The following is a 16,978-nucleotide window of genomic DNA, read 5'->3' on the forward strand; positions in this document are numbered from 1 at the left end:
TGTCTGCATTAGTTTTGTGTTATACTTTGTGATTTGCGTATTCTACTGCCAGGTAGGATTTGTTGCCCATTTTTTACTTGTATTGCTTGAGTAGGATTTTCTACACCCATGTGTCAAAAACTCACACTACACTAGGCATTAAGGGCTAGGAATTTCGGAACTGGTGTACAAGTGTCAGCCCTGGTCATAAATGCTACCGGTATAATGTGAATACAGTATATGTCAAAGATTGGAATGGACCAACACATATTAGGTGAAAATAAATATATGAATATTAAAGCAAAGATAAAGTAGTTTCACCCTATATGTTTGGTTAATTCCAATGTGTGATTTTGTGGTATTTTTGACCAGGGTGGAGACTTCTATACCAGCTCTGGAATTGATTGATTGAATCTTTATCCTCTGTCTGGGAAAGCTTCTTGCAGAGCTTAATCCTGGGAGTTTTGTATGACTTGTAGAGGCTTTGAATCACTGATGCAGGCCCGGTCACCTAGATTGACAGAGTGAAGTTTCTGATTGTTGAAGTCTTGTTGCTGGGGAATTATTCCATCCATTAGATGCGGCTGATATGGAGAGTAGTTCTTAAAGTGCGTTGCTGAAGATAACACAGCCTGAGGGTAGAACCAGCGCCACTTGATCTTGCAGCTTCGTCGTTCCAGAAGTCCCGTTCTAACCAACTGAGCTATCAAAGTGGAGTTTCTTTGAATTTCTTTTGGTTATTCACTTATTTTATAGACATTAAAGTAACATATTCGAGTAACACCTTCTTTAATAATAATAATATAATATAATAATAATAATATATGAGATGTTGTAAAGCAGAGTGCTTATTCATCTTTCAATCACGTACAGTAAACAACTAATCAAGATAATAACAATATTAAGATTAACAGAGGTATCAACAGTGATACACACGCAAAAGTAAACAGCTATATAAGGTAAAAAGACACACAAAAACAATACCAAAATTTTTGTTATTGTACTAAAGCAATATTGGTATGCATCAATTAGGCAGTGACTACTGGAATGCCTAATGCTAACAGTGTAATTGAACACTAGTGTTGGTACAGTAATAACAGTAGGCTACACAATCACAACAATAAATAGTACACTAGGCCTACAGTATTAGATATTGGCAACAACAGTATAAATAGAAGGTAACGTTAAAAATTTTGCAAACAAACTTACTGTGGTAAGCTTACACAAAACACAACATAAAAATTAGAAACATTGTGGGGTGTACACAATATCCCGGTTTTGGAAAAATTTATCTAACGAAGCTTTGAACGAATTTACACTTGGCGAAGTAACCACATGTTCAGGGAGACTGTTCCACCCATTGATCACACGGCAAGTAAAAAAGTTACTAAATTTTCTGGTCTTGGGCCTTGGCTTTTCCAGCTTAAGGCTGTGTCCTCTTGTAGCAATGTTTTTCAGGTCCAGTGTGAATAGATTGTTGACATTGACATCATACAAGCCATGCATGTATTTAAATCATTCATTTTCAGCAAACAGTGAGTAGAAATCCACCATCTATTGCATTTTAATTCACAATCTTAAATTCTGCTCCATAAAATGGTTTTAGCTCTGCTAATCATATTTAAAAACTGGCTAAAAGGCAACAAGCTTCAAGTGTGAAAACACCAAACAAAACTACTACGGTACCTCTGCTCTCTATTATAAATGGGACTAAACTCAAATTCACCATCTGTGCACTTGCGTTAAATTATTTTACTTTGCTAGGCACAAATAAATGGGTTAGACACCTTCTGTCAGTTCCAACCATAGAAAAAAATCCTAAACTGGATAATGAAATTTCTACACCCAACAATAGCCTACCGGTACTTTTAATAGCAATTTTAGCAAAATGAAGATAGACGAAAGTTTTTTTTATGGATTGGGTTAGGCTAAACATCTGCAACATTCTCACAACAGACAAAATAAAAGGTGTTCTCTCTGTCACGTGGATTTGTTACGATACATTTTCCAGTTTTATATATTTTCTTACGTTTGATTTATTCTGATTCATTCTGTTGAGACTAAATTTTGATAAAGTAATTATTGTTACTTCGTAATCAACAAAAATGTTTTAAAATATTTAGTTTAGCTCATGAATCTACTATTTCTTGCTCCTCTGTTTATTAGTTTAAATTTATGCCATGCTGTAATGTATTCAAGAATTAATTATGGAGCAATGCCAAGTGCGCTGTCATTTAAAGGAGTTATATTTTAAAACTCAATTTTGTCATTTAAATAAGCTGATAATGTTTAGTTGACAAGTGGTTAATCTGAATAACCGAAATACATAAATCAATAGGCTGCCTTGTGACTAACAAGAAGGCTTAGTAAGCCATGCTTGATATAAAAAGAAGTTTTGAAATACTAACACTAAAAGTTGTATGATGACGTAAGCTAATCAGCGTATTGCAAGCACTTTAACAAGTCTCATAACAGGGTGTTGTATTGTTTTATATCTCAATTAATTGTAATATAATAATAATGCTTTTATTTGTGCCCATTGCGATAACATACAGTAGACTGCGATCACAGTTGCAATACAACGGATGACAGGAAGCAGCGAAGTGACATATACTCTTAAAGTAAGCTGCTCCCCTTGTTTTGGCTTGCCATTAAGTGTCTTTGCAGAGACACAACCACATGCTCTGGAGCGGTGTCAAACCCACGTCTTTTCGAACGTCGCACAGACGTTCTTACCACTCGGCTACGCAGCCGATGTTGTTGGGTCAAGCAAGGACAAACTGGAGCTCCTGCAAATGATGAACTTGTTTAGAATACAAGTTCATAGATATAAACTGGGATAATTTCATTTTAGATGAAAATGCATGATGATTATGTGCCTAATCTGATGCAGATGTTGGCAATCATGGTCTTTCAAATTTGACATTCATACAAAAATCCTTATTTGAATAAGGACCTTCTGGTGATCCTCCTTTTAGGGTGAAACATGCTATCAAGGGTTTAGAGAGTAATAGGCCTAGCTGTATTTGATTTAAACATTCTAATATATATAAACAGTAAATCTACAGAAGGATATGAGACAAATTGGCAAGATGCCATTACATACCGGACCGGTACATGTAGTGATGATTTACTAATTCTTGTATGGTCATTGATGTAGTGTGGATGTCTGCTCACGCATCTATTCGCTGTATGAGCGCGTAATTGAATCAAAGTCACTCAACTGAATGTGTTGGTATGGGGTGGTTGTTGACTAGATGACAGCTTGTGGTTTTTTACTGACTATCGGAGTTGTGCCATCGTATAACTTGCTACTATGCAGCTTGTTTCCTGATTTATATTTTGTTTCCAAATAATATGATTTTACCTTTAATTTGTATGGCTTTTTATGATAAAATATCACATAGCTTAATTAAAGTCTAACATGTACTGTATATGTAGGTAACAGGATCTCATTTCAATGCACCACCCCTTTCCATAAATTAAATAAATTTATTTTCTGAAGATTTAGGATCATGTTGTTAGTCATGAAGTTTGTGTGCTAATTATTGTATATGCTTCTGTTGTAAATTGTGTCTTAAGTTGTACTGTTCTGCACATATGCATCACTTTTTCATAAATTGACCATGTACCCTGGTACAGAAAGGTAAGTTGTTCAAAACAGTTTTTAATTTTAATGTCTTATTGATTTCTGCATAAAAATGCTAAATTTGCTAGCAATACTTTAGGGTGCACATGGCAATATATTTTGTATAATGAGTCATAATGCACTAAACAATGTGCTTGTCTTGTACATATGATTTCAAATTGTATTTTATAATGGATGCATTCAAGTTTTGTGACTTTTGTTAAAAGTTATTATAATGTTACAGAAATTCAAGTCAAGAGCACTGGACTTCTCCAGGGTTGTAAGTAGTCTAATATGTTTGGTGATAGATATTGCAGAGTGTAAATTGTTGTTAGCATTTATTTGCACGTATGTTAACTTTTGTTTTAACTTGGGCATTCAATATCTGGTGTTGTAATAAAGATGGCATACATTACATATTAGTAGCAATCACAGTATTACATATATTGACATCTTTGGTTAAAATGCTTATTGTTTAGACCTGTGCCATTTTATTTCTATAATTTGAAATTTTATAAATAGTAGTATATATAGGCGTCAATTTTTTCTTAGAAGAGAGGAATTTTGGGTGGGCGAGAGTTTTCAAACAGATTTCATTGAATGTGTATGTTTGCAAATTCGCAATGGTTCAGTCTTCGAAATTAGCATATTTTTACTTCGGCAAAAACGTTGCCGAGGCCAAACGGCAAAAGTTGAAATTGCCTCGGCAATTGCTGTGAACATTCAGTAGGAAAAGATTGTACTAAAACATGTAAAACGAGAAGCGAAAAATATACTAGAGTAGTCTATTACGAATGCATTGTTTGATTTGTTGTGATGTAATAATACCAAAAGTAGCGATAAAGCGAGCAACGCGATATGGACGCTGTTTAACTCAAGGGGGGAAAAGTAAGTTAATTTTGGGTTGATTCAACGTTCGAGTCGGCACAAATCGATTTAATTTTTCCGGCGGGTTATATATTGCGTAACAACAATGCCCAATAAGAAATTTACGTTTGTTTTACATTAATTTGACATCTAGCGACGTTGAATTATCAATTATCATATAATAACGTTAATTGCTCAACCAGGGACAGGTAACATATTAAAATCTGCCTGCGAGAAGATTGCCTCGATTTACGTAAGATTATAAGCCAACATAATTTCGGCACAATTGGGACACTGCGAGCAACACAAAGTCTGTTTGATGAACTAGTCAGAATCGGTATCATCAGATGCTGTATCAGCTGGAGGAGATAACGGAAAGCGAGGCGCAATAAGGAGTATAGATCCTTACAATAATTTGACGTCTACTGGAGGGTGATATTTCTATAAAAGGTTCTCCCAGCTGGGCACGTGTCTAAGCGCCGGCGAAGTAGGAAGTAACCCAAATAAAACATCCAGCAATAGTAAGATTGAATCAACATCCTAGTCTGGTGTAGTCTGAGAAAATTAGTTTTTTCTTGTAATCTTGTGGACCGTACAATCTACTTTTGTTACGTACAGTTTTTTGTTACGTACGTTTATTGCGTCACTTTCCACATAATTGTTTTTGCTGCTATTTGAACATTGCAAAATTTTATCAGTTGCAGCTAAGCTAGACGTCAGCTAGGCTAGGTTAAGATTGTGAAAGGTTTATGCACATTGCACATCCCCTTTTGGTAAAGAGAGCCATGGCTGCTATAATCCCTTTTACGATTACATAACTTATTTGTGTGAGTCAGGATTTTCATCCTTGGTAACTATCAAAACAAAGTGCCGAAACCGGTTGGATGCAAAGGATGACATGCGTGTTGACTGTTGCCCTATCCAGGGCCGGATTTAGCTGATGGGGGGCCCGGGGCACTTTTAGATCGGGGGGCCCCCCTGTAAAAAATTTTTCGCGCCTATGGCGCGAAAAGCCACCTCCACGTCTACAATAGCATTACTCCAGCACTACACACCAATTTGCAGAGTCTTTAAAGGCTGAAAGGAAAAAATAACACAAAGTTACATTTTTTCCACGTAGGGGGGCCCTTCAAAAGTCGGGGGGCCCGGGGCACATGCCCCCTCTGCCCCCCCTAAATCCGGGCCTGGCCCTATCAAAGACGAAGTTTTCTTGAAAACAAACAGCAGCATCCTTCACATTCAGTGCGGATTAACCATTAGGCAAAGTAGGCACATGTCTACAGGCCAGTCAAAAATTCAGGCCACTTTAAAATCGGTAGAAATTTAGTTATGTTTTCAAAATAATCATTTTCTAAACTAATAAGTATTTATCTTATTAGCTCTGTTTTTCCAGATGAATTCAAGGTTGCAAAATCGTTAAAAAAAGACGAGTTGAAACATGTTGCCACTTCTTTTTTGGTGTTTTTAAAAATTCGCATTTCCGTTGAGTGACGCAATGAAACAAACGTGGCGCTGTGTTGTGTTAAGAAATTAAAAATAACTTTTAGACTATAAAGAGCGAAGATGCGATGAAACAACAGCAACAGGAAGTGCCCAAAAGATGTTTAAAATGCTGCACCCTACTGGTGGTTATAATGCATTTCCGAACACTGAAGTAGCACTTAGAATGTACTTGTCTCTAATGGCTACGAATTGCTCGGGGGAACGCTCGTTTTCACAACTGAAACGAATTAAAGACGTTAAACGATCAACAATGTGTCAACAACGTCTTGGTACACTGGCACGTTTGTGTATTGAAAGCGATCTACTCCATAAGATTGACCTCCAACAACTAGTTAACGCGTTTTCAATCGCAAAAACGGCCAAAGTTGTTATTTAGTTAGGCATATGACCAAGTTTTTGCACGGTACCCTGTGTTATAGTTGCAACAATGATCTTTATGACAATGACTTGGCAACACTGACAATTCTAATTTTTTAGTTGGCAACCCTGATTTTCGGGCCACTTATAAAATGTGCCTACAGGCCAGCAGACCCTTAATCCGGCACTGTTCACATTAATGAAATTAAATCGAAGATATTGAAAAACAATCTGCATCGCTATTTCTTAAATTTAATAAAGCATAAATTTTGTTACCTCAAATCTAATGTAGGCTAGTTACTACACTCTCTAAACCAGTGGTTCCCAACCTTTTTAACCTTGCGGCACCCTATCAAAGAGATAAATAGTTTGCGGCACCCTGGCAAAACTGGATCAATTTTATGAGGTTTCTGTATTTCAAATAACTATATGAAATAACACAGAATGAGTTGTACAGTTTAGCGCGCGTAAATAAATGTATTTATTCAAAAGTCAGTGTGAAATTTGAGCTTGATTTCTTGCACAAAGTCCCTTAGCCCTTAGAACAGGGACGGGCAACATACGGGCCGGATCCGGCCCGCGACGGGATTTTGAGCGGCCCGCAGACAGTTTCCGGTCTTTACATAATGTGGCCCGCGGCCACTCTACCGCAATCCTCCACTACTTGCTTACTACGTCAAATAATAGTGACTGTTGGTTATTTTTTAGTTCTTTGATTATTTATTTTCGGTTTTTAGTCAAGTGACAAGCATGTTATGTTCCGTCATTAACGGGCCTTCCATCCCTTTTCTTTGTCTCTTGTAAGAACCTCCTTCAGTCTCAAGCTGGAAAAATAGATCAAAGTGAAATTTGGCTGATTAGTGTAATAATTGCACGGGGAACGTATACAAATAATAGTGATTGTTGGTTATTCTCTGGTTCTTTGTGTTTTTAGTTTCTTTGTTTTCAGTTAGAATTAGATTTTGAATGTAGCCTACAATAAATATTTTCCTATGGATTTTGCCAAGAAACGTAAAGTTGAAAAGGAGTGTCGCGAATTTAACAAATATGCTCAAGCGCTTTTTCACACAAGTCGGCAAGAAAGCAGTAGGCTACCATAGATGTTTCAATGAAAGTGACAACTTTGATCGACTACAGATGTCCCATTGACTTCAGAAGCTACATTACGTTAATTGTTAATAAATTCATTAAAGACTGTTTTTGGTCTTTATGCTTTAAACTTAAAGTTTACATTACATTAAATAGAATTCATTCTTTGTCTAGGTGGATAAATACACGCTTAATGTAGCAATTCATGAATCCGGCCCGCCAACTACTTCATTTTCCCATATCAGGCCCGCCGCCTGGAGAAGTTGCCCGCCCCTGCCTTAGAAGGTTGGGCTCCTGGAGTCTTGCTCAGTTTGGGGGGGGGGGGCTGTCGATTCTTCTTATAGTTTAGGAGTGATATCTCTGTTATTTTTTAAGGCACGGTTTCAAAATTTGGGATTCACTTTGTAAAATTATTCACGCTGAGCATATCCGAAAATTAAAGCTATGTGAATTTTAAAACTGCTGATATACGTTGAAATGTTGAGGTGACTTATGACGTTTGGATTATTTAGTATTTTTTGGTAGAGTAATGAAGAACATGCATTGCAATGTTGTGATTAATTTTTTTTTACATAATCTCAATTTGAATCATTTAATTAACGAGACATGGGCCAAATTAATTACTTTCATGCAGCTGGTGGGAAAATTTTGAACAATAGAATATGAAATATTTCAGAGGATGTGCTGAGAAATGCCTTATATCTCTCAATTTATAACCTTTATTCGCTCAAAATTTCAGCTCAATAAAGGTGAATAAAAGTTAGGAAAAGTCAAAAAATCTCGTAGTCGCAGCCTCAGTGGTTTTAGAGATACAACTGTTGATGCAAAAAAGTTGAATTGGCAGCCCCCCCCCCAACCTTCAAAGCGTTAACATCTGGGGGCACATTCGATAAAGCCACCCGCATTTCTTCCTCGACTATAAGCAGTCGTTCTCGTTTTTTAGTTTTAATGTTCGTTAATACGGAAAATCCACTCTCACATAGGTATGATGTGGAAACTGCAGCAAAAGTACAATAGCTTTCTTTCTAACCCAAGGATATTCATTTTGAATTTTTATCCAGAACTCATCAAATTTTTATCCAACATAAGTTTCCAATTTTATAATGTTTCGCAAACAATCGTGCAATTTTATAATCGTGCTGGTTCACACAATTCGATAAAATCCATCACTGCAATTTGACTTTGTGCGCCGTGAAACGCAAAATAAAATTATGAAACCTGGCAATAATGATGCGTTGGCTTTGAATCTTTATCCTCGGACTGACAAAGCCTTGATAGGTTATTCCTGGTAGTTTCGCATACTTGTGGAGCAGTGGCGGCTCGTGACTTTTGCTCATGGAGGTGCTGCAAATGATGTTGTTCAGTGTGACGTCATAGAGTGGCAGAAACGGACGAGCGCCTAAGGCGCGAACCTCCTAGGGGGTCTGGGGGCATGCCCCCCCAGAAAATTTTGCACTTTTATATGCTCTAAAATGCCATTCCTGGTGTTTTCAGGACAAAAAATAAAAATTTGAAGCAGTTGAAAATGTGGATTTTTAGAACTTTGAAACAAAAAATTGTTTTTTCTTAAAATGAAAAACCTGACTTGGCGATTATACAGCACTTGCAACACTTGCACATAATCTTCCTGAAAGCAGATAATCAATACCATGATTGGTTCGAAGGTAGGTGGCAAGTTCAACTACTGCTCCCATAGACTGAATGCAAGCTGTGAGTGTCTTGTACAAAAGCCCAGCCTTTCCACATCCACGCAATTCTTCAAAATTTTTGTTTCCTCCATAAAAATGCACCGCAACATGATTTTGTTCATGGCTGATGCTCATCATCGGCATATGAGCAGATCTTTCCAGGATAGATTGGAGGGCAGGAAATCACCAGCCACTCAACAGTCTTGTCGTCCAGGACATGGCTGATGCTTAATAGCATGAACACAGGATCTCTTTCTTTCTCTCCTGAAGAAAGTACCAAAATTTTATAGGCTTATCATATCTGCACTATACTGCTTGTTTCTTTGACCTCCACAGACTGTACAATGTACATACCTTTAAAGCAAGTTTTAACAGATATTTCTTTTCAAACGTTGGTGATACAACTGATGTATCGAGCAGTTTCTGAAAATGCTGAACAAGCTGTGCTGTTCCAAGCCACGAACAGTTGATTCATTGAAAACACCTGCATGCCAAAAAAAACTAGTTAGTGGTCACACAAAAATACTAGTAAAGCATTGACATGAACAGAAACCTTGCACATGAATACACAAAATTGTTTCACCAACTGTAGTTGTGTAATGCAGAATTAGGCTCTTTGCACTTGATTACATGTTCTTCAAGTTTTTGAAGAAGTTACATTGAATGCATTTTCTACCACTGTACATTTGTACAATAATCCATTTATAAGAACGCTAACTAAAAACCTACTGAAAGCATGCAGTGGAGATGTCCGTGAAATGTTGCTTGGATTTAATGAGGATTTCTTTAGTTTGTTTGCAACCTTTAATGGCGTGTCTTCTTCCACAGCATACAGGCGAGACACATGATGAAATTCTGCAATACATGACTGACCAAGCAGGTGCTCATGGCCAGCACAAGGGAGATTTATCCGTTTCCTTTTTCCAAAATTGTTGTAAATATTCTTTAGATTATGAGTAAAATCAAAAAATAAAAACAGCTTTTCCTCTTTTCTCAATGGATGCTCTATTCTGTGTGAAAGCTTTCCACCACACAGATCAACAAACAATTTCCTATAAAACAAAAAGTACAGTTTAATGTGGTGACAATGGTACATGTAGTCATAGATGGGACTTTTTTGAAATAACATTTATAAAAAGTTACAGAAGCAACATGCAAAAATTTGCCTTCTGTAACTACAATATCAGGTCAAGAAAAACAAAAATAAAAACCGTAATTCATTCTATATTAATCTATAAATTTTAACATGTAGAATAGCCTACTTGTAATGCATTTTTCAAACTTCAAGTTTGATGTTTCCACTACGTTCGGTATGTTCCAACTCAGCTCGGTATGATGCCAAACTTTTCTGATCGCGCGTTACTGCCACTGCCAACTCCAAATCTTCGACGTAACCTTTGGAAAAAAATAACCGTTATAACAATCCCATAGTGCAAAGACATATGTTGAATGAAACAAAATATTTTCGGCAATAAATGAAATGCATGTAGGCACCCGGAATGCTCTGAGCCAAGTTTTTCATTTGGGAACTCATAAACATTTTGTAGGCTTATTTGCTGTACATCAATCCGTACTTTAGGCTACTATTTCAAAGTAAATGAAATTCGATTTCATACAATAATATCTTATTGAAGGTCCGGATACTTGAATCCAACATAAACTTACCTTGAAAACTTCTCCCTCACTTTGTTGACCACATATGCTGGCACAGGTACACGAATTGAACGACCAAGGTGACCCCACACCCACCGCACAAACTGCCGATAAGCTGGGTGCCTATAACACCTGCATACATGAACGTTGTTACTATTTGAATTACATCAACAATCGTGAAGATTTTACAGTGAGCAACCGTAACATTGTATAGCAACTCAGCATGCCGATTTTTGACCATGGCGTTAACAAAAGCAATCAAACTCAGTTACATACCTTTGTTGCTGTCCAATGTCCATGCTCTGCTATCGTTCTATTGTAATGCTGCATATATGCCAAGTAAATAATCACCTCTTCTGCAATAAAAATACTATAAATATAGCTAGTTGTGGTTATCCACGACGTGCAAATTGCACATACAGTATATATAATTTTTTGTTTTTGCGTAATTTCGGCAAGGGAAGGTTTCGGTGTTCCCTCTAAGGTTTTAACTCTTCAGATGTAGTCTGCAGAGCTTAAAATTCTAATAAGCACGTGCCTCAACATATTTACATATTAATGTTGTAGATTTTGTACTACCGTTTGGCAGAAATACGCTGTTTCACAATAATTCTATTTCACAAACCAACAAATGTGCACTTTATAAACTTTTTGTACAGAAAATTAGTGTTAAACATTCCTTACTTTTTGAAGCTTTTTTTGGGCTTAATTGTAGCTTGGCATCCTTTTGACAGTGAAACACTAAAATCCGATGTGTCATATTGTGTTGCTACATCACAAGTCACTTTGGCTGCATCACACTTGTCAGTTTGACAGGATACGTCAGAATGAAGAAAAACCTAATAATGCAACAGTTAACATTCTGCAAGAATGCATAGAATGCCAAACACTGCATGTTTCTTGAGAGAGTATGGTTGCCATGACTTCCAATTCTTGTGCACAATAGTAATACTCTTTCAAAAATATAGTCAAAGTACTGTATAAATCAACGCAAATCTGCAATTTATATATACCATTAAGGTTTGATCTGGCATTATGGATTTGATGTTTCATACGGTATGCAGTTTAAAGATTCATAGCCTATTCACTGTTGGCATATACCGGTAGTTCAGTTTATTTTTCATCATTAACGTGTCTGGAATGAAAATGGTTGTGAAAGCTACAATATAGAGCTAACATCAATACGGTATACGAACATGCCAATAAACAAGAAAAGGTAACCAGTTAATGCTATGCAGTGAGAAATGTTAAAAAAAATAAATGTAGCCTATGCTGTAAGCAAGCATCTGTTCTTAGTCCAACATCATAATTGTCTAAAACACTGACGTCTAGGTCTAACTCTACAAAAATACTTAATTTACATTAGTCTAACTCTAAACAGCTCAAAAAGCAACTGCAAGTCAGTGAGGGAGAACACACATTTAGCTGCCTGACTAGCTTCGACTGACAGGGTTGCCAATAGCAATACCACTTGCTATTGCTTACAGTCCAGCAGTTTCTGTCGTAAGAGAAATTTCAAGACTACAACATGGCAACACTGGTACTGCAAAAAACGCAGTCCCTCTCCCAGCCAAAATCGTCGCTTGTGAGAAATTCGCGCATGCGCAATACCGCACAAACTAGCCGAAACTGGGACTGCAGTACCAGAGTTTCCGTACCAGAATTTGTTTAATGCGGTGATTTGTACTATTGTTTTCTAGACATGACGATAGGTTTGAGAAGATTTTCAAGAAATACACATGTATTAGGTTCTTCAATAAACGTTAGGTTATACATTAAGTTATATGTGTAACAAGTGAAATTACGCTAGGGGGTGCTGCAGTACCGCAGCACGTTCTGACGAGCCGCCACTGTTGTGGAGGCTCTCGCAAGGCCGGTTACCGAGGTTGGCAGAGTGAAGTTTTCCGATTGTTGAAGTGTTGAATTATTCCACTCACTAAGTGCCGCTGAATCTAAAGCAGTCCTAAAAATGCGTTGCTCAAGCGCGCACCCCGAGAGTCGAACCAGCGCCGCGTGATCTTGAGCCGGGCGCGTAACCACTGAGCCATCGGGGCGGACGTTTTTTTGGAAAGAACAGCAACGAATCAAAATCTTTTTTACGCTGTTTTTCCTGGGCGAGAAAACAAAGGCTTACCGCGGATTAGAGTTAAAATAAATAAATAAATTCCGCACTTAACGGGTTAAAGTTAAAATAAAGATTGGGCCACAGTATTGCAATATCTCGCCGCACCTTTGAGCATTGCAATTGGCACCCCAGGGTTCCGCGGCACCCCGGTTGGGAACCACTGCTCTAAACCCTTGACAGCCTGTTTCACCTTTAACCCTATTATCCCTAGGTTCTGAGTTCCACCGAATCCCCAGGTGGTGCTGATTCAGCACCCAGTTTAAGCGCTTATAACTCTTTTATTACGAGTCTCATCATTACCATCTTTTGACAACAGATAGAAAATTTATCTGGGGTTATGAAAATTGTAAAATTGTCATTCAATTGCTTAAAATACTCTTGATTCAAAGCAATACACAAGCAGTACTTTTTTTACCACATTTAAAATAAAGAAACACTGCAATCAAGAAAAAATGTTCGTTTTTTCCCACTCTTTGACGTCATCACGGTTTGCGGTTTCCATTCTCTCGAGAGACTGAAGGCTGACAATGATTTTAAGATTTTTTCTGTCTGCGGTTTTTCTTGCCGACGTATTTGTCAGCGCTCAATGTAGCTGTTCATTTTAAAGGATTTTAACGTCCGAAGACGTTAGTCTGATTTTGAATAACGCAATAGTAGAATTGCTTTTCTTGAAAAGGTTTCACTGTTGTCTTTCAGGATAGTCAGAAACAATTCAAGCTGTTTCGTCTATAGCCTATGGTTCACACAATTTTGTATTGTTGAGAAGTATCTTGTTCTGTGCGAGTCAAACGAATCTTCACGACACTCTGGACACTTTTTTTTATAAAAACGTCTTGCAGTTTGTTCCACTCACCAGAATGAAAATATTTGTTTTTGATTTATTCTATGGTGTTGTCAAGTTTTGTTTAACTTAGTAAAAGAAACTGTATTGAGTAGGACCGTTTGTCACAAAGTAGATTGTAATAGCAAAAAACAGTTGAATTTTTTGCAGCATCACAGAAGTTAAAAAAATGCACGAATAAACCTCAAATAAGTTTTGAAGTCCATGCCGACTTGCCTAGCACTACCCGGCAAGAAAAATTTGTGCATTTTGCATTGATTCAATGTCTGTAGACTTTTTTTTCAGTACTAAAAATACATCGTTTTAGTAGCTGGGTAAATCCTCATAAAAACGGCAACGTCACTGCAACTACATCGATTTCATAGTCCAGCCACAATTATTTATTCAATCAAAAATAAGATCAGAGAATTATTAAATTTTGTGTTGCAATGCAGCACAAGCAGTTTATAATATTGTGCATTTAAAATTTTCTATTGTATGCCTGTTTTATTTTGCATTGCAAGAATTTGCCCAATGACGACTAAATAAAATCCTGCTTGAGACTCGCGGCAGATTGAACATAGCGACTTTGGAAGGAAAATACATTTTGAAGCCAAAGCGAGCTGGGCTTAGCGATCATAATTTTGAAATGCTGTTGTTTCTGAAAGGAAATTGATGTTGTGCTTCTTCGCTCATTTTAGATACCGGTATAAAAGTATTGACACGGCCTTCTGCTTATAAGTACGGAGTGTCCTTGGCATGTCGTTTTTTCAATTTTTTATTTTTGGTAGGCGTACGTTTTGGGCTTGGATTATGGATTTTTAGAAGCATTATAATATGTGGAGAGCAGGGGCGGATCCAGAGGGGGGCGATTGGGGCGATCGCCCCCCCTAAAAACTAAGAAAGTAGCTTTATTCTTCATTTATAGGCTATGTGTACGATGAGGAAAACAACATATCGAAAGCAATGCAGAATAAGTCTTTCGCCATGTTCAAAGCTTAGGTTAGGCTAAGGTAGGCCATAATAATAACTATAGTAGGCTATAAGGATATTGTTTCGTCACAGAGTCTAATGACCGAACGAAATTACTAAAATTTAAAAAGTTTCTAAACTTTTTGCCGGCACTACAGACAGTGCAGAGCATAGCGATAAATCCCTTAGCCTAGATAGATTGGTTGACAGAGCAGGTTATTGGTAACTTTGGCGGTCAGACGTGGCACTAAAACCATTGGAATTCTACCTTGAAATTGCATCTAGAAACAGCAAAGTTCAATTTTTTTTCAATGAGACTTTAGCATCTCGTCACCTAACATCATTGCTACCACGAAATTGCTCAAGTAGCCTATCGACCCGATAGCATTGACAAAAGTCATTTGCAATGCCTACAACGACATGCTACGTCATATATATAATGTGGAATCTGCTCTACGTTCAGAGATCCAACTATGGAAGGAGAAGTGACAAATATAACTGTTCCGGCGACTGCTGCAGTCTTACCGATGACTGCGGAAGAAGCTTTACAACAGTGTGATGAAGATGTGTACACAATCGTACACTCTCTTCTAAAAATACTTTTAACCTTGCCAGTCAGCGTAGCATCAGCCGAAAGAAACTTTTCATCTCTTCGGTCGTTGAAAACCTGGCTGAGGAACAACATCGGCGAGGAAAGACTGAATGAATTGGTCTTACTATACCAGCATCGGGACATTTTAATTGACCCAGACTCCGTGATAACAGTAGAAACCGCAAACACCTTCTGTTATTGTTAGTTTCTTTCTTTGTCTGCTGCAGCGACCGTGCATAACACGTTTTAAGGAGGACTATATACTTTGGTCGTCATTTCACTATGTTTAACTGCCATTCTATAGTTTTAATGTACAAATTGTAGTGTTTCGTTGGTCCAAAATAAAAATTTACAATCGAAAGCTAGCCTATAGTGGCAATTCTACGGGGGTGGAGCATAACCCAGTGTTTTGACCTGGCCCCCACTTTTGTTGCTCATTATGTTGAATGTATTCATAACCTTTCCTCATTGCCCAGGACATGCAAACCATCTCAGCTTATCTCCAGAACTGGCGACTGAAACTCAGCGAAACCAAAACTGTGGCGGCAGCTTTCCACCTACACAATCGGGAAGCTGATCGTGAGCTACATGTCCACAACAACGGAAAACCTCTGTCCTTCTGCCCCGAGCCAAGGTATCTTGGGGTGACATTAGACAGATCGCTCACATACCGCCACCATTTGGTGTCACTGCGCAAGAAACTGACATCCCGCGCTGCATTACTGAAGCGCCTGGCAGGCTCTAGCAGGGGGGCGAGGGCTGACACTTTGCGAATAGCAGCCTTAGCCCTTGTCTACTCTTCAGCAGAGTACTGTGCACCTGTCTGGTGCCGCAGTGCTCACTGCCACAACATCGACACTGCCATAAACAGCGCCCTGCGCACAGTGACCGGATGCCTGCGTCCCACACCATTGGACAATCTCCCCATTCTCGCTGGCATCCAACCTGCTGAGCTTCGTCGCGAAGAAGCCACTCTGTCCCTCGGTCGACGGGCACTGGAGCCTAATCATCTTCTCCACCACAAGATCTCTGCCTTCCCAAACGGGCACCCCCGCCGACTGAAATCAAGACACCCATTCGTGCCAGCCGCTCGGCTTCTGATCAACGAAGCTGACGAACAAGACATCTCTGCGGCTACTTGGGCGGACCATAAATGGCATTCTGAATGGAGGTCAAGCACCACCAGACTCCATTCATTCATCCCCGACGCCGACACACGCCCCATCGGCCTGACACTACAGAGACAGGCATGGGTGCGCCTCAACCGTCTCCGTACGGGCGTCGGGCTTTTCCGCTCAACCATGCACCAATGGGGAATGGCTTCTTCCTCCTCCTGTGAATGTGGTGCCGAGGAACAGACCGCAGACCACATCATCAATGACTGTACCATCTTCAAGCCACCTAACGGAGTGGAAGGTCTGCGCGTCATGGATGATGAAACTAAAGACTGGCTGCTCTCTAGCAGCCTTCCAGTGTAGTCCGGGAACATCGTGAATCTGGGGTGGTAAAAGGATAGACCCTCGGCCCCAGAAGCTCAGACGACGACGACGACGACTGCTCTTTATAACAATTCAAAACTTGTCAGAGGAATAAAACCTCGAAGTTATACAGTAAGTCTATACCAACCTCAAGTCAATGTCTGTATCAATATTATGTTGTGACATTGCGAAGACAGAATTAGCCTACCTGTTATTATCTTTCCGTG

At 38.6% G+C, this 16,978-nt stretch overlaps 1 protein-coding gene across 2 annotated transcripts in view; it reads left to right on the forward strand.

The window, feature by feature from the left end:
- Positions 1-3,485: 3,485 nt before the first annotated feature.
- Positions 3,486-16,978, forward strand: part of LOC145770300 (uncharacterized) — a 32,722-nt gene continuing 19,229 nt past the window's right edge. The window contains exons 1-2 of one of the 2 annotated variants that reach the window (XM_082581898.1): positions 3,486-3,625; positions 3,852-3,887. In XM_082581898.1, coding sequence (XP_082438024.1) covers positions 3,606-3,625; positions 3,852-3,887 — 56 coding nt within the window. In that variant the 5' untranslated portion in view covers positions 3,486-3,605. Of the gene's footprint in view, positions 3,626-3,835; positions 3,888-16,978 lie in introns of those variants that run through there. The other variant, XM_082581899.1, reaches the window with a different exon arrangement.

The sequence above is a fragment of the Aplidium turbinatum genome, chromosome 5 (assembly GCF_918807975.1).
Source record: "Aplidium turbinatum chromosome 5, kaAplTurb1.1, whole genome shotgun sequence".
Taxonomy (NCBI): Eukaryota; Metazoa; Chordata; class Ascidiacea; order Aplousobranchia; family Polyclinidae; genus Aplidium; species Aplidium turbinatum.